This window comes from Anastrepha obliqua, chromosome 5 (assembly GCF_027943255.1).
Source record: "Anastrepha obliqua isolate idAnaObli1 chromosome 5, idAnaObli1_1.0, whole genome shotgun sequence".
Lineage (NCBI taxonomy): Eukaryota > Metazoa > Arthropoda > Insecta > Diptera > Tephritidae > Anastrepha > Anastrepha obliqua.
In genome coordinates, this window is record NC_072896.1 from 72,152,776 (window position 1) to 72,179,418 (window position 26,643).

General features: G+C 38.9%; 1 protein-coding gene across 1 annotated transcript in view; it reads left to right on the plus strand.

Annotated features, from left to right (window-relative positions):
• The window catches only part of LOC129248825 (roundabout homolog 2), a 136,367-nt gene that overhangs the window by 83,392 nt on the left and 26,332 nt on the right, over nt 1-26,643 (plus strand). The window contains exons 4-7 of the mRNA XM_054888437.1: nt 12,617-12,901; nt 14,257-14,397; nt 16,481-16,612; nt 16,771-18,123. Of these exons, the coding sequence (XP_054744412.1) occupies nt 12,617-12,901; nt 14,257-14,397; nt 16,481-16,612; nt 16,771-18,123 (1,911 nt within the window). The remainder of the gene's footprint in view (nt 1-12,616; nt 12,902-14,256; nt 14,398-16,480; nt 16,613-16,770; nt 18,124-26,643) is intronic.

The window sequence follows — 26,643 nt, forward strand, 5'->3', positions numbered from 1 at the left end:
GACATAACCTAGCCAACGAAGCCGCTGGATCTTTATTCGTTGCCTGTGTTTATGTCGAATACGAAATTAGCATCGAAAAATGCGGCCAAAAAACTATCAAATATCCTTGGTACTCTACTCTGTTAGAAGTCCATAGAATATTAGCACATGGTACGCAAATTATTTCTTCTTCTTCTTTACCTAGACTGTCTCGACGAAAATACGTGAGAAGCGGAGAGGAAGTTTTATAAACAAGACAGGCGCTTGTATGTAGAGCTTCTGAATCATCGGATCACCACCTGCTGCTAATTGATTTTACTACATATTATTATTGAGAAGTTTATTGGGCAGAAAATGTCGATACCGATGAATATGTCAACGAATACTCGGTGGAGTTTTAGGTTAAAAATTAAATAAAAAATATAATAAGTTAAAGGCGAAGTGCAAACAAAACTATGGTATTTGTTGGCCAAATGGTCTAATACAGGTGTTGAAATTACAAGTTTTTGAATATACAGGTTTTTGTCTATATTTTTTTTAATTTCTGCCAAAAAATTTTGATTTGCAACCCCTGTGCAGTATAGCTCTTAAATTTACCACTCCATCAGCCCTTTGAGAGATGCAGTGATTTGCTCGACAAGTAAAATGATAAATAAAGGGCGCAACTTGTTGCGTGTGGAGTTTTCTCATAACAGAATTGCACTCGGAGGTTTGCCATTGCCTGCCGAATGGTGACCGCTATTGGAAAAAACATTTTCTTAATTTCGGTGTTTCATCGAGACTCGAACCTACGTTCTCTCTGAATTCCGAATGGTAGTCACGCACCCAGACATTCAGCTATGGAGGCCGCTGGGCGAATAGTCGATTAAAAACCTAAACAGAGCTTCATTATATAAAAAAATATAATTAAACCCGAGAAAAGGCACTTTTTTCGATTATTGCTAAAATAGTGCATTTTATTTGAATTCAAAAAACTGCGAAATTCATAATAGTAAAATATACTTCTGAAAGTCTTAACGTAATGATAAAATTACTTTGAATGGAACATCGCAGGACAATTATGGCAAATCCTCATCACTGTTCTTCGCTTAATAAGCACTCCAATCAATAGTAAGAAAATAATCTGCAAATAAAATATTTTAGTACATTTTACACACATTTTCAAACTAGTTCATGTACGTAGTTCTCTCATTTCATACTTCAATTCCACTTTCAAAGCTTCTTCTTTATTACTTCCTACCGCAAGCAACGTCATTGAACATCTCTGGTTGCTGCCAGACAGCCAATGCAGTCAGAAATCGATGTTTTATTTCTTTATTTTTATTTTCGCAATTTAATTTTCTTCCATTTCTATTTCTTCCATGTCAATGCAGTCAGTTTTTATTGAATACGCGCGCGCGCGTCCAGTTCAATTTGATTTTTATACGCCTGGACACCTGCGCCGCTACCTCACCACCATTAAATGAAGACATATATACATACATGCATACATAGGTACATTCATGAATCATTTTGTACAGAAATAAATTCGAAAACATCTTCATATGTCTGCTCTCTAGACAATCTCCCGTCCCACACGCTCTGGAGTGCAGACTCAGTTGTTGCTTCAATAAATGTGAAAGCATTATACAAAAACAAAAAAAGGAAGAGAAAATACGGTACTTATACCCATACTCACTCTTTCTTTGAAACTTTCATGTGCATGCACCTTCGCTCTTCACCGTCTACACTCACCACAAGTGAAATCAAAAGTTGAAAAGTTTGTTGCTTGGACTTTTACTAAATTTTTGTTTTTGTTGATCCAAAGAGTCTGACCGCTGGCTTTCTCCTTTGGAAAATATGTCTGACTTTTACTGTTCAACTGTGTCCGTTGCCATCATTTTTTGTATGCAGTTGTTTTTATTGCCTCTGTCGTTATTGTAGTTGCTCAACTGGCCCTCAGACAGACATTATTGTAATTGATTTTTCTGGTGTAAAAATTTAATCATAGCACAACACACATACGCATCCTTAAATGCTGTAGTCATATACAAGTATAGACGTGTGCACCAACAACAAATACATTCAAGTATAAAAAGTTACATACGAGTGGAGATACTTGAAAATACGGTGCGAAGATGCTGGTGCCTACGAAGGCACCACGGAAAATTAGAACAAATGGTGTAGCCATCTCAAATTCAGCATTTTGCTTGACAAGCAGCATTTTTAAAAGAATGCACAATAGCTTTCTAATTGTTCTGTCAATTAGTTTAGCTGTGACATCAATTTAAAATGTAGGCCTGCCACCACTTTTTAGAAAATGATAAAACAGAGTGGCCATTAAACACTAATAAAAAAGCAAAGGGAAAATGAAAAGTATTATGAGGACTACTCATCATCGATTAAAACCATACCCACTACTGGTTCATTCACTTTCGGTGCAGTCGTACCCACATACAATTCTGAGCCTTCTGGTTACCACACTAAATCCCAAATCGGACTATTGGCAAGTAAAAGTGTGCGAACTTGAAGAGACCTTCAATTTATCGCATGAATTGTTACGGTGTGTAAACTTGAAGGGACTACCAACTTAGCGCATGGATTAAAAATGCTATAAAAAAGAAACTACTCAATATTTTTCCAAACTGTTTTTTTTTTTTATTTTGGAGTACAATCCTTCCGATTAATGATGGAACACAATTTCATTCAGATAGTCCAATTTTTCAACACATTTTCGATTGTATGCGGCTGTATTTCAGCTATGACATCACGTATGTTGGTCTTCAGTGCATCAATTGTTGCTGGTTTGTTGGCATAACACTGGTCTTTGACGGTACCCCAAAGATACTAATCCAACGGCGTCAAATCGCAGCTCCGAGGCGGCCAAATGATATCAGCTTCATACGGTGCTTTTCTTCTTCCCATTGCCGTACGTAATTTTCGTACACATTCTGCAACATTACCATGATTTTCAAAGTAATGTCGCAATATTTCCCAGCGTTCTATGAGCGTGTACACAACCATTTTCGTTCAGCGGAAGAATAAAACTAATTTTCTGTCAAATCAGATGACAGCTAAGTGTTACCATTCTTCAAATAATACCTAGCTCAAATCCGTAACGATAGATGGCGGGCCCTGTATTTCCTTTCGAAAGATCTGTCCATAAAATGTATGTATCATTTTCCCACTCTTGACAATGAACGGAATCTCTTCGCAACTTTAACCCAGTATTTGGTGATGATCAATCGGAATCCGGTTGAGTGCTAGTGTCGTTTCGGAGCCGCGGATGAAACACAGATGGTCATAATAGCGGTCTTCTCGTGCTGAATCAAAGACTTAGAATGCCTAGTATTGCTAGAATGGCTAAAAATGCGATGTGATAAAAAGTTTTGTTCTACCAAGTGCGCACTCACAATAGCATTCAATTAAATATAAGTTCATTGCGAGTTACCCCCTTAGTTAAAGGAGCAGCAAGATACGAATACCTCACCAAAAATTTGGGCAGACCACAGCCATATGAAACGATAGCAGTTACCATATTTATACTGACGGCCCAAAGATATACAATGGCACTGGATCGCCAGTGCACTCGGAACAAGTATTTTTAAATATCTCTTTGGACTCCTAGACTGGTGTAGCGTCGTCCAATTCCAATTCAGGAGGTCGCTCGGTCATCCAACAACACAACACTTTGTTGGATTTCCGGTCACTCTGGAGTGGAGGGAAATGAAAGAATGCATTAGTGCGTAAGGAAAGACACTAAGTTTGACTTTCGGCGAGTGGTAGAGGACATAAGCATTCCTCAAAACGAATTATACACTGCGATTGACCTAAGCGTAATCGCGAAAACCAATGGAAGATGGTCTCTGACTACTAATTGCAGGCTCTCCAAAGCGCTCTAGGCAACACAATCTTAAAAGGGCAAAATATCTACTTCGATTCAACAGATCAAACACCAAAGTCTTCATAGGTGTTTTAACGGGTCACTGCACTATTGACACCCTAACCAGTAGAATGGTCACAATGACTCCAGCAGGAGCTGTGCAGATGAAGCAGACATTGAGTCGCTACGACACCTCCTCTGTGAATGTCCTGCAATTCAAAGAAGCCGTGCCAAATATCTTGGCGATTATTTCTTTGAGGACCTGGGAAATTTGCAAAATATCTCACTGGAGAAAGTAACTAGTTACCTGCTTAAGAAGATCTAAGATATTTAGGCAACTTAGTTAGGGGAAGGAAAACAAATGCAGGTAACATAATGGGCTTTAGCGGCACCGAGTGTCTTGTCTTAGACAAGCAACCTGGCTAAGCTTACATTAGCTTATCTACCCCTCAACCTGCACATTTTCCAGATTTAGACACCTGAAACCACTTTTTTTAATTAAATATGAAAGAAGAGACAAATATGGTAGTGTAGTAGGTTGCCGAACTTTTTCGAACTTCTTTAGTTCAAATTACTAATAGGTGCCTGAATATATTAGAATTGATACATGTAAACCCAATTTCTCTTTTATGCTCCATTCAGACCCCTGAAATCTGTAGGCATGGTGTAATAAAAATCGACCTCCAGAAAGTACTTCGGAGTAATTTCGTATGCCATTCTCTACATCTAGACAAGTAATTTCTATTTTATATTTTGTTCAGATCCTACGCATCACAACTTTGAACGAAATTATTGATCTGGATAAACGATTTATTAAAAAGCTGTGAATAATTTCGTTTCTTACATAAATTTGAAATTTTTGAATATCAGTGCCCCAGTTTCTGTATGGTTCACTGTATATTTCTACTCATATGCATACTCACAAACACCTAAAATACAGGCATATCCATCTAGTTGAACAAAATTTTCCCTGACTAGTTTTCTTTTAAACTACCGATCAAAAGCCATAACTATTGAGCGGCAAAGTTAGTTATGCCATAAATGCGAGCATGAAAAGAGCGAGACAACTGCAAAGTGCCAATATTTATGTGACATACTGCATAAGTGGCAAATGAAATGCCACCAGAGTGCTTTCGGCAAAATAACATTTGATAATACTTTACTGTTTTAATGAGCAACAATCAAGAATCTCAAACAGTTGTGTGCTAGTTAATGTTGGAAAACTTGCAATATTGCACTTAGCATAAGTACGAAAGATTGCTTAAGCGCACATTTGCGGTGCTTAAAAGCTTAACTTTTACACCAATACTTACACTAGTACCCATGTGGGTCTGTGTTTATTGTTCTACACTAGTAAGAACTCTGAGACTTTCGCCCAAGCTAGAGCTAGCGCTCTAAACTCAGTGGATATCTACGAACAAATGTAAAATGGATGCAGAGTGGGACAGTTGGTGCTTGGTTTGTATCAGCAGCGATGCCATGTGTGTGTATAATAATTTATGCCAACTTCCCTTGTGACTGCCAAAGCCATGAAGGATATGAAGAAAACGAGTTCTCCACACACACATTGATAAAGGTCTAATGAGTTGACTTAATCACAGCTGATTCAAATCGTGATGAAAGAATGATGAGGGTTGTTCGACTTCAATAAAAATAGGATTTCTGTTGTTTACTTTACTTTGACATCAGAACTAGTTCCTGAGATATGCAGAGACCAAAGTGCAGATCGAAAAAGTAGACTAGAAATAGAGTATATAGACTAGAATAGAGTAGTATTTTTCTTCCCATTAAAGAAGTTGCATAAAATATTACCATATTGGTAGCAAACAAAAGGTGTGCTTAGGATCGAGCTTCAATTCAGACATTTTTTTGAATAGGGCTGTGATCTGCAAGCTTCAAAAAAAAAAAAGTGAAATGTAAGAGATTGGTTTCAAATGATAGACGTTTAAGAAAACTCTAATCGACACATATTTTTAATAAGGTCGTCATTTACAAAATATATTTAAGTTGCAACAAATAATATAATATATTGGTAGCTAATGGCAAGTGTTTGAGAAAACTTAAAACCAGACACATTTTTGGCCAAGGTGACCACTTATTTGATAAATTAAAACTAATTATAGAAGTTAAAAAAAGTAAAACAATATAGTACCAAACAGAACACGTATGAGACAGATATAATTCAGATATTTTTTAATAGGGTTGTCATCTGCATACTTCAAAAAAATAATTTAAATAAGTTAAGTGAAATATAAAGGAAGATTGGTTACAAATGATAGACGTTTAAGAAACCTCTAATCGAGACATATTTTAATCAGAGTTCCGAAAAATATTATAATATTGGCACCAAGCCAAAGATGTCTGAGAAAACAAAAAACCTACCTACTTAATTAATTAAAATTAATTGAGGAAGTTACAGAAAAGTCTACATTATTAGTAACAAACAGAAGATGATTGCGAAAACTTTAACACAATATTTTTTGTTTACGAATAGAGTTACCAAACACATACTAACAATAGTAAAATTAATTGAATAAGTTATATCGGGTGTTTTTTTTTTTAATTTGAGAGCAAAAATTATAATTCAAATCAGAAATATTGTTGGACTGAATTTTTTATTAAAAGTAATCTGGTAGATAATTTCATGGCATTTGTTTTTTTTTTTTTTTTTTGAATATGATATCCGGTATATGTCCGCCACGGCTAGGAGTTACATGGCCTATTTGATCACTCTAGTTTTTGGCTACTTCGGCCAATAATTCTGGCTGGATGGCGTGATGGCAGCGCTGGTTTAAATTTTGGCTTTCAATGCTTCAAGAGTTGCTGGTTTGTTGGCATAATCCATTGCCTCCCATACCAAGTGGTGCAGAGGCGTTAAATCGCAGGAACGAGTGGGCCAGTAAGCAGACGCTGTATGTAAGTTGCGCCGATTAAATTTTGATTCAGTCAGCATGACTCGATAGCGCCGGCATTGATCCTAAGTACAGCTCCTTCCTTTTTTCGAAAGAAATAAAAACCGATAATGCCGCCAGTGCTCGCGAACAAATTTTTGTTTTTAAATAAATAGAAAATAAAACAAATATTTAAATATATAAAATATCAATAGAGAAGCGTTGTTCTGGCGTTAAACGATTCTTGCTGACTTTCCAAACCTTAATGAAGAAACACATCAACACAGTTCGCCACTCTAAGCTGTCCGGCCATAGTTATCGATATCGATAGTTCTTATACAGTTAAAAAAACACCCGATATTAAATATTACAAGATTTTTAGCAAACGAAAAATGCAGCAAACGTACACTCAGTGTACTCTCTTCTAAAGGGCATCTCCCTTAAGCGGACAACTCCGCCTGTTCTCAGTGTGTACCGCAAATGCTTAAGAAATTTTTTTGAATATTTTTCTCTTGAGCGGTTAACCCTCCCATAACACGTGAGTACTCTCATAACATATTGCTAACTTTTTTATATTTCTCTCATAAGCAGGCATCTCCCATAAGCGAACAAATTTTTTAGTCCCTTAGGTGTCCGCTTAAGAGAAAGTACACTTTATATTCAAATTAAAAACTAAATAAAATACCGTAATAGGGGCACGAAATTAAAGTTACTTAAATTATTTAATTACAGCAACAAATGGTTAAGTTAAAATTATTTCATTTAGAGTTATTTGAAAGTTATAATTCGAGGAGAGATTCATAGATTTATGCTAGAGGTCGTAGTGGATTTGATGATGTTAATAGTGTGTACTAAAAGCAAAACATTGGATTTAGTAATAAAATATGGGTGTTAAATAGAAAATATACTAAAGTTATTAGGCCTTGCCTTTCTAAGAGTTCGAACTTAAAACTTATTTTACGTATAATTGGCGCATACACCATTCGTTAGCTGTTTAGTTGAACTCCTCTTCCAATTTGTGGTATGCATCTCCATTTTGTTCCACAAACTAATATAGGTACCTACAATTGCCTCATCCGAACGGAAGATAATTTTTATGCGCAGCTGTTCTCTTGGCAGAAATACACTCGGATATTCGGTCTGCAGAGGGAAGACCACTAACGGCATATAATGCAATGAACTGTGCCAAACGGAACCAGTTCAAAACATATTTTTCAATGGGTTGCACATTTCCATTTTGTGGCCCAAAGCTATATGAAAGTAAATATTTAAAAGCATTCCATAGGGTCAGGGCAATAATCTCTACCATTCACTACCATGCACTAGTTCGAATTTCTGCTGGGTATTTAACTTACACATGCCATTCATTTTTGTAATTATATATTATATTTGGCATACTCTTTTAGCTCATTGTTACATCCAATTACGTTAATTGCTAAATGTGTAAACTTCGCCAAAAAGTTCAAACCTCTGTAGTCATCGCCTTTCGTCTTTCAATGCTTCGGATCGTAACATCCTGAAGTTCATATGCAAGTCAATATATATCTACATACATACAATACACACATATGCATGTACTTATATACATATAATGAGTATAACGGCGCTAAGTGTTCTATTCCCTTACAATTCAATTCCTTCAAAACAGTAAAATTGTAAGGAGTTGCTCAACCACACTTTGAAATTGAAAGTAAAACTTTTGGTTGACATTAATTAACGATTTCAAATTTGAGTTTGTGGGTTTGCGTAGTGAAGGTTGGCATTGTGGTCTCTCGGATGTCGGCTGTGATTTGATTGATTGTTGCGCATTGCCTTTTGGACACAAAGTTGCGAAACAAGCAACTGTGACTCGTCCGGTATTCTTCAATTAATTACAGTTTTTTTTTGCTGAAGATTTTTTTGAACGGAAAAGTTGATCACAGTCATGTCCAACCAAAAAGCAATTGGGTTTGGGGCAGAATTCCAATTTTTTGTTGTAGGTATCTGTTTTTTGGCAGATCTCAGTAAATCTCAGTAAATATGTAATTATTTTCCTGTTCAATGGCGGCCGACGTGGTCGAATGAGGTGGTACGTGAATACCATTCGGATTTCAGAGATAACGTAGGTTCGAATCTCAGCGAAACAGCTAAATGAAGAAAACGGTTTTTCTAATAGCGGTCGCCTCTCGGCAGGCAATGGCAAACCTCCGAGTGTATTTCTGCCATGAAAAAGCTCCTCATAAAAAATATCTGCCGTTCGGAGTCGACTTGAAACCGTAGGTCCCTCGATTTGTGAAACAACATCAAGACACGCGCCACAAATAGGAGGAGGAGCTCGGCCAAACACACAAACACAAGGGAGTACGCGCCAATTATATAATATATATATGGCGCTGCTATTATTATTATAAGAATTTTACCGTAAAGAATTCTAATCAATAAAATTCACATGCCAAAAGTGTGGCAAAAACAAATGTTTCATTTATCCGTTTTGGTTGGTTCGTTGGTGTAAGTGGTGATTCTTCCAGAATCCAACTAGCGCTTCCGGACCACATCCTCGTTACCAACTTAGTCAAGTAAAAAAATACTGTTTACCCCGAATTTCGCTTTAGCCCTCAAAATTTGGACTTAGATTCAAAAAACGTATTTTTCGTAGATCGGCTGGCTTATAATATGAATCATGCAATTCAACACCTTTTACAAAGGTCAGATCTCAATCTCATGACTTATTTATGAGCGATGGTAGAAAAAAATTTATTTTTTATGAAAATCACAGGCTATTTTTTGGTCAAAAAATTAGAAAGCTATTTTTGTATGACTTTTGTATGAGATTTTTTGGATACGAATATAATCCCTAAACTATTAATAGACACGGACGCCAGGATTTTTTTAATTTCAGGTTAAAAATAAAATACGTAATTGACGCGTACACTTCTGTTAGGAGTTTGGCCGAGCTTTTTCTCCTATTTGTGGCGTGCGTCTCGATGTTGCTCCACAAATGGAAGCAAATGTTTTTTTATGAGGAGCTTTATCATGGTATAAATACACACAAAGTCACAATTGTCACGCACAGACCTATTCAACTACGGCGACCGCTATCAAGCAATCAAAAAATGGCTGTTGTCATCATTTTTACTACCTTTTTGCGAATTACTAAAATATTTTTAACTATCCAATTTTTCATCAAATAGTAGTTCTAAGCTTTCAAACCAATATCAGCAAATGGTTTTATGATTTTATAAAAGAAAATAATACTATTTTGAATTTTAAAATTTTTGTATTTAGATACACCAACTTAGGTCTTAATGGGTCACGAATAATTATTATTGGTGTCAAAATCAGCCATTCATGCTATACGTTTCGAGACACTATCATTTGTTTCCCGTTCCTTTGCTTGTTAAATTTTTTAAATCAAATGATATAAATTATGCGCTCATTAATTATTAATGAAAGTATAGAATTTTTAGTGGTCTCGATCCATGGCCCCTCCTCTATTTTTCATTTAATTTATATTTTATTTAAGTTTATGATTACAAGAACCTTACAGGCTAAATACATTTATTTACCTAAAAATAACTCTTACGTGCTAGAACAAACGAATGCTCTTATGAATAGTTAGACGCAATAATCGAATGGAAAAGAAACATTTGCATAGCAAAATCTACATCGAGTATTCGGCAGATACTGTTTAACTCAGTAAGAGCCCTCGCAATAAGGCAAAGTTGCAGTAACGAGTGATTTTTTAGCTATTATCTTTTTAAACAGTTGGTTTAAACAGCTGACGCACGTTTCGTGTTTTGTTTCACTGTCAAACATCTTCAGTTTGGTCTATAGTTTAACCATGAATCGTCTTACAAACGAACAATGCTTGCAAATCATTGAATTTTATTATAAAAATGCGTGTTCTGCTAAGAAAGTTTAAGATCTACTTTTTTATCGAAAAATTGTGGCGACGAATTTTACGTGTGTTTTTTTGAAAAACTTTCCTATAGCTCTTAAAAAATCACCCTTTACTTCTATAAAATTTTATGAGGAACATAGAAGCCAATTTGTTTAAGAACTTCGCGACGATCGTCAGATCCACGAATAATATCAACATTCCGAAAATCTAGGACTGAATGGTAGGTCTGTTGGCAAGCGACCCCAGATGTATTAGCATGCCCCGAGCACTGTGGATCAGAGAAATAATGAGGTGGCAGAGCGAATCGAATGGAATTTCGTTGCACCCTTTCAATTCCACTTATTCGTATGAGAGGCATAAATTGGATTCCAGACCAAAGATGCATATCCGAGCTTCGAACGAACTAGAGAGTTATATAAAATTGTATTATTATATTTAAGTAATCTTGTACCTCTAGACTGTAAGGTTTTGTAGCCATAGACTTAATCGTGGTTAGCATTTTCCACTACAACTTAATTCCAGTCTCACTAATTTTTAGCTTGCTCAATTGGCCGAAACAATCTGTTACCGAGTCACACCCTACCGAATAATGTCTCGCCATGTGTCCCTGTTTTCAGCACACCTTTTCCAATTTCTTAAGTGAAGAGAAGCCAAATTATCTTCAATTTGGTCTTTTCACTTGACATGAGGACGTCTTCTTCGCCAATTACCGTTTCAAAGGCCTTCTTTGCCGTAGCAGTTCCTTCCCTACGCACGACACGACCCAGCCACCTTAGTCGATGCAGACTGACTCATTTGACTATATCAATATCTCCGTGAAGCTCATACAGCTGGTGGTTCATTCGAATGCGTTAACCGTTATCTACGCGAGCAGGGCCAAAAATCTTGCGAAGTACTTTCCTCTCAAAACTCCAAGATTGGCTGCATTTGATTGTTTTACTGTCCAGACATCAGCGCCATAGAGAAGCGCCGGGATGATGAGCGTCTTGTGGACTCTTGCTTTCGTTTATCGAGAGAGGTCTTCGCTACTCAATTGTGCACTAAGCCCAAAGTAGCACCTATTGGCAAGAGAGATTCTCCGATTGGTTTTAAGATAAATGAAGTTCTCGACCGCGTCGATCTTATAACTCTTAACTTCGATGTGTGGTTTAGCACGCCACGACTCCCTGCAGGACGCCAGCATATATTTGGATTCGTCGTTTATATTTGCCCTCGTTTACCCTCGTGAGGACTCCTTTTCAGTAATCGTAAAAGCGGCGGCGACTTCCAGGTTGGTATGACCAATGATGTCGACGTCATCAGTATACACAAGGAGCTAGACACTTTTATGGAATTTTTAGTGGTAGTTAAAATAAGGGTTTCATTATCATGAAATTTTCAATTTTTTAGCGTTTTAGCTATCCGCTTAATACATTAAATATTTAGTGCAGGCCAACTATGGAGTTAATAAATGAAATAAAATTATAAATAGCAATTTTTGGCTTCAAACTATGAAGTACAACAATTTCATAAGAAAAATTTGCTTAAAAAGCATTTTTCCAAAATTAATATGTTAAGATTTTTGTTTCACTTATATTAACTACTTATGCTACCAGCTGCAGGACCGATTGTTAGAGCCACTAAATTTACTCGAACATTGAATACATAGAATTCAATACACATATCTACGTTTCCCTCTTAATATTGAATATCATTTGCTTCTAATTTTCCCTCTCCATTCGTGCATATCGCATTCATTCAAAGTTCGCTTCACACGCAGACAGCAAACCCTTCGATATTCTGCATCCCATCCGTTTGCTGCGCATTCACTTCACTGTCTCTTTGGCTGGTATGCGTGGTATTTCTTAATCGTCTCTTACAAAATTTATCTACTAACGTCTAATCCTTCATTTCTCAAGCAGCCGAAGCATTTTTAGCATTTCACGCACACATTTTTTCTCACAATTTATTTAAACCACTTTCAACTTAAATAAAATATTTTTTTTTCTTTTTTCTACTTTTTAGTGTTGCGCGACGAATTCCGTCTGGAACCGCAGAATACTCGCATAGCACAGGGTGATACGGCGCTGCTGGAATGTGCCGCACCACGTGGCATACCCGAGCCGACGGTCACATGGAAGAAAGGTGGCCAGAAATTGGAGTTGGATAGTACGAAGCGTATACGTATTGTCGATGGTGGCAATTTGGCCATACAGGATGCACGTCAAAGTGACGAGGGTCAATATCAGTGCATTGCCAAGAATCCAGTGGGCGTGCGAGAATCTGTGTTGGCGACGCTCAAGGTGCATGGTGAGTAATGGAATGAAAAAAATTCATACAAACATGTGCGTATGTTCGTTAGGGCAGGTTAATATTTTGTCCTGCAACGTTCCTAACAAATGCGAATTCTACATAAAATTACAAGAAAAAAGGTCCATACGAGCGTGCAAATTTTAAAAGAAGCTGTTTTTAGTAAATACGAAGTTAATGTGAAGGTTAATATTTACCGAAGTTAATGTTATTTTGTTTTTATTATTTTTTTTATATTTTTTTTTGGATTTTTTGATGCAAAGAAATATTTTTTATATGTAGTTTTTATTTATAGAACCCCAAGATGTTCCAAAAAAAATTTTTAATATTGCATAGTAAAAGTGGTTGCATACATTTTTTTCTTTAATGTCTTTTTGGCGGCCGATGTAGCCGAATGGGTTGGTGCGTGATTACCATTCGGAATTCACAGAGAGAACGTCGGTTCGAACCTCGATGAAACACCAAAATTAAGAAAAACATTTTTCTAGTAGCGGTCGCCCCTCGGCAGGCAATGGCAAACCTCCGAGCGTATTTCTGGCATGAAAAAGCTCCTCATAAAAATATCTGCCTGTAGGTCCCTTCATTTGTGGAAGAACATCAAGACGCACACCACAAATAGGAGGAGGAGCTCGGCCAAACACCCAAAAAAGGTGTACGCGCCAATTATATATATATATATGTATAATGTTTTATAATAATTTTAGTGTTTTTTTACAATTAACAACATATTTAAACCCGTTTTCATTTTATACTCTTTCAAGATGAGGTATTATTTTTTCCCTACTCTCTCTTCTCAATTTTTGTATTAATTCAATTAATTCCTTTCATAATTTTGGGAACTCGAAATTGAATTTAGAGTTTTGCTCTAAAGAACTTTTTTTCTTATATTTTATACAGAATCCGAATCCACTAAAAACGAAGTCGGAAAAATCCTTTATTAAAATTGACCCCCCCTAATGTATGTATGCATGTGAGTATGTATTGTATATCAGTATGAGTTGTACTCCCATAGCAAGTACCGCACGTAGACACAGGCAAGTGTCAGTGTGTTATCGGTTTGCTGGCAATTTGCACAGCTGATTGGCAACAAAATTGACTTGGCAACTGACAACTGGCAGCCACAATGACTTAGTTTGGCGGCAATGTGTTATGTGTTCGATTGTGTGGCATGTGTGTACATACATACTTTTTTTATTAAATCGCAAATTTATGGCAAAGTTGTTCCAGTTCCATTGGTGTTTGCTTTTCCCAGAGCTCATACTTACTCACCCTGGTTGTTAAAACAATTTTTTACAATTTTTTTTTTGTTTGTAACTTTTAGTATTTTTGTAATTTTGCTTTTGTTATCGTTGCAGTGAAACCATTCATCATACGTGGGCCACACGATCAAACGGTGCTGGAAGGCTCATCAGTGACGTTTCCTTGCCGTGTTGGCGGTGATCCAATGCCAGATGTTTTATGGTTGCGCACAGCATCCGGCGGAAATATGCCATTGGGTAAGTGGAAATGCAGTTGCAGAAATGCAATAGTGGAAACAAGGTACATATTTTTCAATTGGCTTGCAGAGTGTGTGTTTTTTCCAGTGATGGTGAGCACCATCTGCACTTTAGTCTTTAATATAAAGAAAATTTCATTAAATTTCGAAGAATATTTCGAGGAGCCGCAATAGTAGTTTCTTACATGTCTCTCAATTCAAAGAGGGTCCTCTATCTGAGATTGTTAAGGTTAAGACAATTGGTTTACATCATTCGAATGGGTGATAAATAGCAAAATGTATAAATGTACAATAATCGACACTGAAATTCAGACACTTGGGTAGAGATTAATTACTGTTGAACTTTGAAGAAATCTAGTAGGCTTAACATTTTTTTTGTACCACTTCGTACACACACCTTTTTTGTCATTATTGGGGTATGCGATTGGTTAGTTATGGAAAAAGTGAAAAGTGACGAACTACTTCTGCTGGAAGGAACCACTTGCGAAGTCCTAGATTTTTGTATGTTCCACCACTATGGCAAAATATATACGAACCAGTAGCGAGCAACATAATAACGAATCAGCTGATGCAGAAATCAGAGAGCTATATTTTTCATCCCCACTTTACCATAAATGAAAACAGAATTTTTTGAAAAAATGTTCCTTTTGTTTTAGAAATTGGAATTGTAATACGAAACAATAGATAAAATTGTGTAATGCACATCGATACCAAACTTTTAAATAAATAGTGCCCTAATCGGCTGAGTCAATTTTGACTTTCTGCAGTTTAAAAATTAAATTCAGGGGGCAGAGTATTTGTGGATTACGAATGGTGACTAATACGCGGTTATGTTAGCCGCTTTATGCTGCTGATGAAGTTCATCAGATTTTTAATATCAAGGTCTGCTATGTCAGCAGGCATAAGAAAGAAGTGAGAAACAAGATGCTTGAATCTTAGTCCCGCGAGAGTGGGGCAGATAAGGAGAAGGCTTCTTGGATGATTCCACATCATACTCCATACAGCTGACGCAAAGAGGACCCGAAGTAATTCGAAGTATCACAGCATGCACACCTCGCGGATAGCGTCTTGTGAGGACACCCACTAAGTTCGAGAGCTGAGGTTCTGTTATCCTCAGAATATCTCTCGAACGCCTCCGACGTGACTTTCAAGATCTTAAAAGTTTGTGTCCTTAACCAGCGCTTGTTCCAGGAGTAGAGCGCAGGTTGTCAAGGGCATTCCGATCCTCTCCTTTCGCGGAAACACTACCTCACAGGTCCCTTGCCTAGCCAGCTCGTCCCCTGTGCAGTTTTCTGCAGTGTCACTATTACGAGGTACCCAGATTAGTCTTATGTAAAGGAATATGAAACCAGGCATTCCCTAACCACTGTCGAATGCACTTGTCACTTGGTTATCAGAGTAAATATTTATTTTCTTAACAGTTATTACGCAAGTAAGTAGCCTATCCGCTGCTGCTTGTGACTGCGGCTACCTCTGCTTGGAGCACACGGCAGTGTTCCGGTAACCGAAGTTAAGGTCTGATGGATAGCTCTTTCTAAAATACTCCTCCTCCAACCTTTTCTTCTAACTTCGAGCCATCCGTGAACAGGTTCACCAAGCACTGGTGATTCCAATGAGAGCAGACCTTTGAACTCTCTCCAGCTTCTTCATGTAAAGGCTATTTTGGTTTACTCCAAAATACTTGGCAATTCTTTTCTAAAATATTCAGGATGTAATAAAATTTATATAGACGTCTAGACAGTCCCCGCTAGCCACTAGAAAGCCTAACAGCAACTAATAGTCACAAAAGGCAGTTGGAGGAATTTCGGCATTAGTATCGCTTGGTTACTACAATCGTCCAGCAAAGTGAATGAAGTATTGTAATCTGAGAAAAAGTTGTAAAGTTAAACAATGTCAGTAGTTTTCGAAGCGTCACCATTTAAATAGCTTCTACTAGTCTTAGCTAAGTGTCCAGTATTTAATCAGTCAACAAAGGATCAGCGTCTAAGCATAGCTTAACAGTCATCATGTTTATCTGCTATAAAGTTACTTTCCATTTACTTTTACTTCAACTGAACTCTACATCCTCCATTCCCTTCACACAGATCGCGTCAGTGTACTCGAGGACCGTAGTTTGCGTCTGGAACGTGTCACTATAGCCGATGAGGGCGAGTATAGCTGTGAGGCTGACAATGTCGTCGGTGCGATCTCTGCAATGGGTACGCTGACAGTTTATGGTGAGTAAAGGACACATTTTGTATTTCAAATCTTAAGAAATTGTAGCCGCTAGCAACCTGTGCACATTATACTTACGCCAATTTATGTGTATTTGCTATTCCAAAACCCACCAAAACCATCGATGCACTACCGTACCTTGCATCCTGTACGCCTATAGCACCTCCCAAGTTCATACAACGTCCGTCTAGCAAGTCCATCGAGCTGGGTGCCGACACTTCTTTCGAATGCCGCGCAAGTGGTAATCCGCGCCCCACACTCTTCTGGACAATCAAGAATAATCGCACGATAATATTTCCGGGTGCACCGCCCTTAGATCGATTCCAGAGCATAAACACTGAAGAGGGTCATTCCATATTAACGTTGACAAATTTTCAACGCACCGACCGCGATTTGGTTGTGGTTTGCAATGCTGTGAATGAGGTTGCAACAATAACGGCACGTGCCCAACTAATACTCGACTCACAAGAAGACCGTCCACCGCCCATTATCATTGCTGGCCCCGTTAATCAGACACTACCTGTCAAATCGTTGGCTACGCTGCAGTGCAAGGCTATTGGACTGCCAAATCCAACGATTTCCTGGTATCGCGATGGCATACCAGTGCATCCCAATGCGAAGGTGAATATCACAGCAGCCGGCGATTTGATAATTTCCGATTTGGACCGCAAAGAGGATCAGGGTTTGTATACATGTGTAGCCAGCAGTCGCACAGGCAAGTCCACTTGGAGTGGTTATCTGCGCATCGAAGTGCCCACCAATCCGAATATTAAATTCTATCGTGCACCCGAGCAAACCAAATGTCCTAATGCTCCCGGCCAACCTACAATATTGAACGCATCCGCCAATGCGCTTACCATTGTCTGGCCGACGAGCGACAAGGCGGGTGCTTCACCACTACTCGGCTACACAGTTGAAATGTACTCGACAAACAAGAGTAAGACGTGGATTCCCATCGCCGCGCGCTTGAGTGAACCCATTTTCACGGTTGAAGGTCTTAGTGGTGGGGCGGCGTACATGTTCATTGTGCGCGCTGAGAATGCGCACGGTTTCTCGCCGCCTAGTCCCATTTCAGAGCCAATTACGGCTGGCAAATTAGTTGGTGCCGGTAGTAGAAGTGGTCCAGGTGGAGGCGGTGGTAGTGGTGGTGGTGGTGTTTCTGCTGCAGGCGGTGCGTCCACTTCGGAACTGCTACTCAATGAAGCGGAAGCTGTGCTGCAGACAAGCGACATGGTCGAGCTGCTCGAGGCCAATGCCACCGATTCGACAACGGTACGCCTCGCTTGGGACATTGACAGCGGTCAGTATATCGAAGGATTCTACATTTATGCGCGTGAATTGCATTCGGCCGAGTACAAAATGATGACCATATTGAATGCAGGCAGTGGTTCGACGGCATGCACCGTAAATGGACTGGAGAAGGCGAGTGTCTATGAGTTTTTTCTTGTGCCATTTTACAAGAGCGTCGTAGGCAAACCGTCCAATTCGAAACGTATACGAACTATGGAAGATGGTAAGTAACAATGAACAAAAAGGGAAATAAAAGTCAATGAGTTTTAAGGACGTCACACCATTGTGGCAGTATAACATTGAATAGGATACATATCTGCCCAAGTGAGTGTATGTGTGCAGTGAAGCAAACGCAGAGGACTTTTGTTCATTTTTGGGTTTTATGTGCCTGATACTTGATTAGGTTTTACACTCACATTCCAAAACAATGCGCACAGAAAAGCTGAAAATACTTGCCACAAAATGACGAACCCACACACCGAAAGGTTACGTAGGCATATACACTAAAGGCTCCCCATTGAATGCTGTGATTGTCCTTTTGGTCGTAGCAGCTTTAGTTGAGTGATTTATAGCCCGAAATGACACCGCTCTAAACGGCAATTTTCATTTAAAACTACTAAACACTTACCTCACACAACACGCAGCCCAGTAGGAACATTGAGTTTATGAACTGTTTATTTGCCGGCTGCCCTGAAATATTAGTTACTTGTACTGGAGACGTAATAGGCGCTTCGTAAGTTCGCGGTCACTTCACGCTATTATAATTGTTCAAATGAAACACATTTCGATGTGACCCAAAATGGGACGAAACCTGGTGCAGAAGTATACATACTCGATTCTTTCTAATGCCCCATGTAAATATGCCATGGTTTCCTTTGACAAAAGGATTCCAAACGGTTGATATCTCTCTGCCTCAGCAATGTTTCAGGTCTCTAGCATAGTTTTCAGGTAGTGGGATCGATAGTACGTACGCAATTTTCTGAGCTGTTTTTAAAACTGAGTTTGTCGTATATATGAGATTTCTAATTTTCAATAAGTGTCGACTGACAGTGACTCTGCCGCGCTGTCGGAGCGTGCAATTTACAAAATTTATTGCATGTGAAGTGGAAAATGGGAATAACCTTCGTCTAATTAAATTTCGGGATATTTTTTTCTTAAATAATATACATTTTATTCGAATATACAGCAATATTAGGCTGACATGCGATTTTAAAGCGATTGACAAGTCAATAATATTCAAAAATTTGATAAAAATATAAGTGAGAAGAAAACATCTTAATTTTTAGCTGTTTAAAAAATTAATAAAACTGACATTACTAATCACTAGAAAACAATTTCGAAAAAAATTTAATAACTATAACTTCCGCAGTAATTCGAATTTCGAAAAATTGTTAAATTTGGATTTTTATATGAATATCATAGTGGGTCAGAAAAAATTAGTTCTACAAAAATTGTTCCACCTTCCAAAAACTGCTGGGTCGCTTCACAAATGCCTCTGTTCTTAAGGGGTTATATACCTTGTGGTCCGGTGAAATTAGCGAAAGTTGGGTTTTTTTTAAAGATATGTAGCAATAATTTTATTGTATAAAAGTTTTTATTATTGGATATTACAATGTTTAAAGAAAAAAAAGGCTTTGTTTGTGTAAAAATATTTAAAAATGGCGGAGTTATGGCGTTTTCCCCCAAGACCCTTTTTTTTGGAAGAGGCTTGCGGTGGACGCGATTCAAGTCCACCAAGTCAACTGAAATCAAAAAATCGAAAAGATTTCATTAGTATAGGGTTATATCTTCTTAGTGAACGATCAATATATTAAATATTTTGATTTTTGTGAAAATAGGAACATGTTTTTAAAAAACTCCACTTCTACAGTCCTAAAATTGGCATTAAAAAATTAATATCTGCAAAATAAAAATTTATACATAAAAAGTTGATCGTTCACTAAGAGGCGACATCAATTACGAACAATTTAAAAAAAAATTATAAAAATCGGTTGAATACTTTTTTTTGCAATCGCGTCCACCGCAAAAGCATTTTTGGAAAAACACGTTTTTGAGATAATCGCGTTTAAAGTTTCAAGCGCCGCATGAGGCCGTACGCTCAGGACGTGACGACGCACAATTTAAAACGCTGTAACTTTCGATCTATTGCTCAGATCTCTATGAAATTTTTGGAAAATGTTCTCAAGGGATTGTACTTTACGATAAAGAAATAAAATTTATTTTGATTTTTTTGAAAAACACAAGGTATATAACCCCTTAATAAGTAATAATGAATAAATGAATAATAATAACTCGGTATAATAACCTATTATTGCACATAATAATTGTGAATTTCAAGTCACACGTAGTACGAGAAACTTCCATATCTCACCTTTGGACCAGAGTATGATCCAATCAGGCTTTGGCAGCAATCAATTATTAATATCCACCGTAAAGCAAGTCACCGTCAGAAAATTGTTGGAACTACAAAATTGGTGTTTGATTAATCTCCCTGATCCAAATACCTGGAAATGGTATTCTGATTTAATTGAGAACACAACAGTATTTGTCTTCAGTTACTCATTCATGGCGTAGGGGTTAGTGTGTTAACTATTAAAAATTTGATGCATATATAAAATTGCGATTTATTACGACTATGTAGGAAATTACCAACACCCTACAACAGTAAGGTTTGCAATGATTTCATTTTGTTTGCGATATTTCACCAAAAGGAGCATTCACGTCAACTCGTTTTAGTACCGTGCAAGCTTATGAGCAAACGCATACCGTTTTTGCGCGTTCCTGATAGGTGAACAGTAATAATTAAGGTTTTTTTTAACCTTATTTATTTTTAAGTCAAAACGTACTATTTTTTATGATGATCTTAATTTTTACTAATATATATTTATCATATTTATTTTATTTTGCTTTTGAACAACTTTTGGTTATGGAAATATTTATTTTGACCTTTAAGCCCCCCACTGCTTGTCTCTTTGTATACTGCAGCTGTCTAATTCACAAGTATCAAATATGATTGGCGTACGCCGCCATTTGCAAAATTTACCAATCGCCCGGTAGGGTGATTAATTTTGTGCCACCTTTTATAAGCTCATAATGAATATAGATGGCGTGCACATCTGTTGTTAGGTGTTGGCCAAGTCGCTTTTCCAATTTCTTGAGTGCGTCTTGATGTTGTTCTACAATTGAAGGGAGCAACAGTTTAATGTTGCCTCTTTATGTGGTAAAACGCTCACAAAAGGATTGGTGGTGCAGCCAGAATAAAAATGACTAATTAAAAAAAAAAAAATAATAATTGGCGCGTACACTTCTGTTAGGTGTTTGGTCGAGCTCCTCCTCCTTTTTCGGTGTGCGTCTTGCTGTTGTTCCACAAATAGAGGGACCTACAGTTTCAAGCCGACTCCGCACGACAGATATTTTTATGAGGAGCTTTTCCATGGCAGAAATACACTCGGAGGCTTGCCATTGCCTGCCGAGGGGCGACTGCTATTAGAAAAATATTTTTATTAATTTTGCTTTCACCGAGATTCGAACCAATGATCTCTCTGTGAATTCCGAATGGTAATCACGCACCAACCCATACGGCTACGGTGGCCGCCATTTTTTAGTAATTTAGTAGATATACTTGAAAATACCAAATCCAAAATCTTTACATGTTCTTTATTTTAAAGATGCTGACCTGTCTTTTACCTAAAAATTACACAAACATTTTAGTTCAATATATTCTGTCCTACTGACGGTTTCTGCCGAGTGGTTGCTTTTACGACGAACATAAAGTGCGTGCGTTTGTTTGTTGGAATACATTTAATACTTAGCTGGATTTCATTTGATGTATATAATTTATCATAGCATGCAATTAATAATAGAACTCAACTTTTTTGATTTTCCTTTTTTTAAATGGCACAAAAAACCTATAAAATAATTACCTCAAAATGTTGCCTTTTCATTGCACTCTACATTTTTCGTGTTCAATTCTGAATTACTGTAATTTTGCAAGAAAATTTTGTTTACGTTTCTAAAAATGCCACACATACGGCCGCCTTGCACATACTCGTAGTATTTTGAGACCTTTTCCGAGTAAGCCGTTTGATGGTTGAGTGCAACATTTAATAATTTGTACACCGTAGAAAGAAACATTTTTTCGTAGAAACGAAAAGGCCATACACATTTTTATTTAAAATTTTACTCTGAAGAAGCCAACTTTTGCACTTTAAAGAAATGCATAAAACTTAGATAGATAGATAGATTTTTATTTAAGTAGACGAAAGATGTTACATCAATAATTATAGCACAACTTACAGAATATGGTAACTAAACCTTAATTCTACAATATATTTTTGTTATCACTACTATTTAAAAAACCTCCACTATGAATAAACAAGCTATTTGTTTTCCTTTTTATATGAGTAAATTACATTAATTAAAAAGATTTGAGATCAATGTATTGTCTGATATACTACAACGAATTTTAAACCGTTCGATAAATTTTTCAATTTGTTCATTCACCATGTTTACGTTTGCCTCGATATGGAGCCTTCTAGTGGAAAAATCCCAGGGTAGCCCTAGCATCATTTTGAGAACTTTGTTTTGACATACTTGCAACTTTTTAATATGAGATTTTGCAGTTATACCCCATGCTGGGCAAGCATATAATATTATGGATAAGAAAATAGAATTGTAAATTACCAATTTATTTTCTTTGCTCAAATTGGAGTTTCTGTTAATCAGCGGGTATAGCATTTTAATAGCTATGTTAACTTTTTCTGTTATATATTTAACAAGATCACTGTAAGTGAGTTTTTTATCAAAAATTACCCCGAGGTACTTAACAGATTTCTCCCATGATATTTGATGAGTGTCTAGTCTTAATCTTCTTCTTCTTAATTGGCGCGATAACCGCTTACGCGATTTTGGCCGAGTTTAACAAAGCGCGCCAGTCGTTTCTTTCTCGTGCTAACCGGCGCCAATTGGACACACCAAGTGAAGCCAAGTCCTTCTCCACCTGATCTTTCCAACGCAGAGGAGGCCTTCCTCTTCCTCTACTACCACCAGCTGGTACCGCATCGAATACTTTCAGTGCCGGAGCGTTTGTATCCATTCGGACGACATGACCCAGCCAACGTAGCCGCTGGATCTTTATTCGCTGTGCTATGTGTATGTCGTCGTAAAGCTCATACAGCTCATCGTTCCATCGTCTGCGATATTCGCCGTTGCCAACGTGCAAAGGTCCAAAAATCTTGCGCAGAATCTTTCTCTCAAACACTCCAAGCGTCGCTTCATCGGATGTTGTCATCGTCCAAGCTTCTGCGCCATACGTAAGGACGGGCATGATGAGAGTCTTGTAGAGTGTTAGTTTTGTTCGACGAGAGAGGACTTTACTGCTCAGTTGCCTACTTAGTCCAAAGTAGCACTTGTTGGCAAGAGAGATTCTACGTTGGATTTCAAGGCTGACATTGTTATCGGTGTTAATGCCGGTTCCTAAATAGACGAAGTCTTTTACAACCTCGAAATTATAACTGTCTACAGTGACGTGGGTGCCGATACGCGAGTGCTCCGACTGTTTGTTTGAAGACAGGAGGTACTTCGTTTTGTCCTCGTTCACCACCAAACCCATTCGCTTTGCCTCTTTATCCAGTTTGGAGAAGGCAGAACTAACAGCGCGGTTGTTAAGGCCGATGATGTCAATATCATCGGCATACGCCAACAATTGTACGCTCTTATAAAAAATTGTGCCTGAGCGATTAAGTTCTGCGGCTCGTACGATGCTCTCCAACATCAGGTTAAAGAAGTCACACGACAGCGAGTCACCCTGTCTGAAACCTCGTTTGGTATCAAACGGCTCGGAGAGGTCCTTCCCAATTCTGACGGCGCTGCTGGTGTTGAGCAACGTCATCCTACATAGCCGTATTAGTTTTGCGGGGATACCAAATTCAGACATCGCGGCATACAGGTAACTCCTTTCCGTACTGTCGAATGCAGCTTTGAAGTCGACGAAAAGATGGTGCGTGTCGATTCTTCTTTCATGGGTCTTTTCCAAGATTTGGCGTATTGTGAATATTTGGTCGATGGTAGACTTTCCAGGTCTGAAGCCACACTGATAAGGTCCAATCAGTTGGTTGACGGTGGGCTTCAGCCTTTCACACAATACGCTCGCTAGAACCTTATAGGCGATATTTAGAAGACTAATCCCGCGGTAATTGGCACAAATTGCAGGATCGCCCTTCTTATGGATTGGGCAGAGCACACTTAAATTCCAATCGGCAGGCATGCTTTCATCCGACCATATTTTGCATAGGAGCTGATGCATGCACCTTACCAGCTCCTCGCCGCCATGTTTGAATAGCTCAGCCGGCAGTCCGTCGGCGCCCGCGGCTTTGTTGTTCTTTAGCCGCGTTATCGCTATTCTCACCTCGTCATGATCGGGTAGCGGAACGACAATTCCGTCGTCAACGATTGGGGTATCGGGATCTTCACTTTCTCGGTGACATGCGCAGCTGTCACTGTTTAATAGGTTCGAGAAGTGTTCCCTCCATAATCTAAGATTGCTCTGTACGTCAGTCACCAGTTCGCCGTCTTTGTTCTTACAGGAAAACGCCCCGGTCTTGAAACCTTCTGTAAGCCGCCGAACTTTCTGGTAGAATTTTCGGGCGTTGTTCCTGTTGGCCAGCATCTCAAGCTCTTCGCACTCACGTATTTCGGCCTCTCGTTTCTTCTTTCGGATAATACGTCTCTCTTCCTTTTTCAGCTCTCTGTAGCGATCCCACATGGCTCGCGTTGCGCCCGATCGCAGCGTGGCTCTATAGGCGGCATCCTTTCTTTCTGCGGCAGCATGACATTCCTCGTCGTACCAATTGTTTTTTCGGGCTCGCCGGAATCCGATTTCTTCTTCGGCGGCGGTACGTAGGGAACGAGAAATGTTGCTCCATTGCTCGCGCATGCCGGGTTGTTGGGCAGTGCTCTCCGAGAGCAGGAGTGAGAGTCGAGTGGCGAATCTTCTGGCTGTCTGTTGTGATTGCAGCTTTTCGATGTCGAACATTCTTTGCGTAGGTAGATGTACGTTTTTTGCTGCACAGAGGCGGGTGCGCAGTTTGGCTGCAACAAGGTAATGATCCGAGTCGATGTTGGGTCCTCGGATCGTACGTACATCTAATACACTAGAAGCGTGTCTTCCATCTATCACAACATGATCGATCTGGTTTCGCGTTTTTCGATCAGGAGACAGCCAGGTGGCTTGGTGAATCTTCTTATGCTGGAATCTGGTGCTGCAGACTACCATGTTTCGGGCCCCGGCGAAGTCGATCAGCCTCTGTCCGTTACCGGATGTTTCGTTGTGCAGGCTGAATTTTCCGACTGTGGGACCAAAAATTCCCTCCTTGCCCACCCTGGCGTTGAAGTCGCCAAGCACGATTTTTATGTCGTGGCGGGGGCAGCGCTCATAGGAACGTTCCAGGCGCTCATAGAAGGAATCTTTGGTCGCATCGTCCTTGTCTTCCGTCGGGGCGTGGGCGCAAATTAGCGATATGTTGAAGAAACGGGCTTTGATGCGGATTGTTGCGAGACGCTCGTCCACCGGAGTGAACGACAGTACTTGGCGACGAAGTCTCTCTCCCACAACAAATCCGACACCGAATTTGCGCTCCTTTACATGGCAGCTGTAGTAGACGTCGCAAGGTCCCATGGTTTTCTTTCCTTGCCCCGTCCATCGCATCTCTTGGATGGCAGTGATGTCAGCCTTTACTCTCACGAGGACATCAACCAGCCGGGCAGAGGCACCTTCCCCATTAAGGGACCGGACATTCCAGGTGCATGCCCTCAAATCATAATCCTTAGTTCGTTTGCAGGGGTCGTCATCAGTATAGGGAGGTCTCATCCGAGGCTTTTTAAAACTTTTCATTGGGGGCGATTTTTAAGTGGCGGGTCCCAAACCCAACGCACAACCAGCTATCCTGGAATGTTTCGCCTTCTCACTTTAGCTCACTCCCGAACGGGTGTTCGGAAGCTACCCAGAGGATACGTGGGCTAATCCCGGCCGTTGTGAGCTGCTTGAACCATATGCAGAAGAATCGTCCTGGCCATTCCCAAGTGAATGGCGATCAGTAACTTTCCCCACTTGCGTGGACTTCTACACATGGAACCATCCTCCCGTCTTAATCTGGTGCTTGGTAAATAACAAGGACTTCTTTTCCTGGTGAAAAAGATGGCTTGTGTTTTTCCAGCATTCAGTTTGATATTCCAATTCTGCATGTAGTCAGAAATACTACGTAACGCACGCTTCAGTTTTGCTACAATTTCATTGCCGATTTCATGCGAGTAGAATATACCAATGTCGTCAGCGTACATAGCATACTGGCAATTTTCAACTTTTGGAAAATCTGAACAGTATAGTGTATAAGGTTGTCAAAAAAGTCTTGCGGTATTTCCGCAAGCTTGTGTTTGCAAGCGCGTAGTTCTAGTTGTATTCGTCGCATCGGTTCACGCTAGAGCTTTTTGGAAAGCCCTTTTCACGTGCTAACACGTGTTTGATTAATTGTTGTTTGCTTTCGTTCGTGAGTTATAGCGTCGCAAACATGGAGCAAAATAAAGAGAAAATACGGCATATTTTACAGTACTACTACGATAAAGGCAAAAATGCATCTCATGCTGCGAATAAAATTTGTGCAGTTTATGGACCCGATACAGTTTCCATTTCCACCGCACAACGATGGTTTCAACGTTTTCGTTCTGGTGCAGAGGTGATCGAAGATGC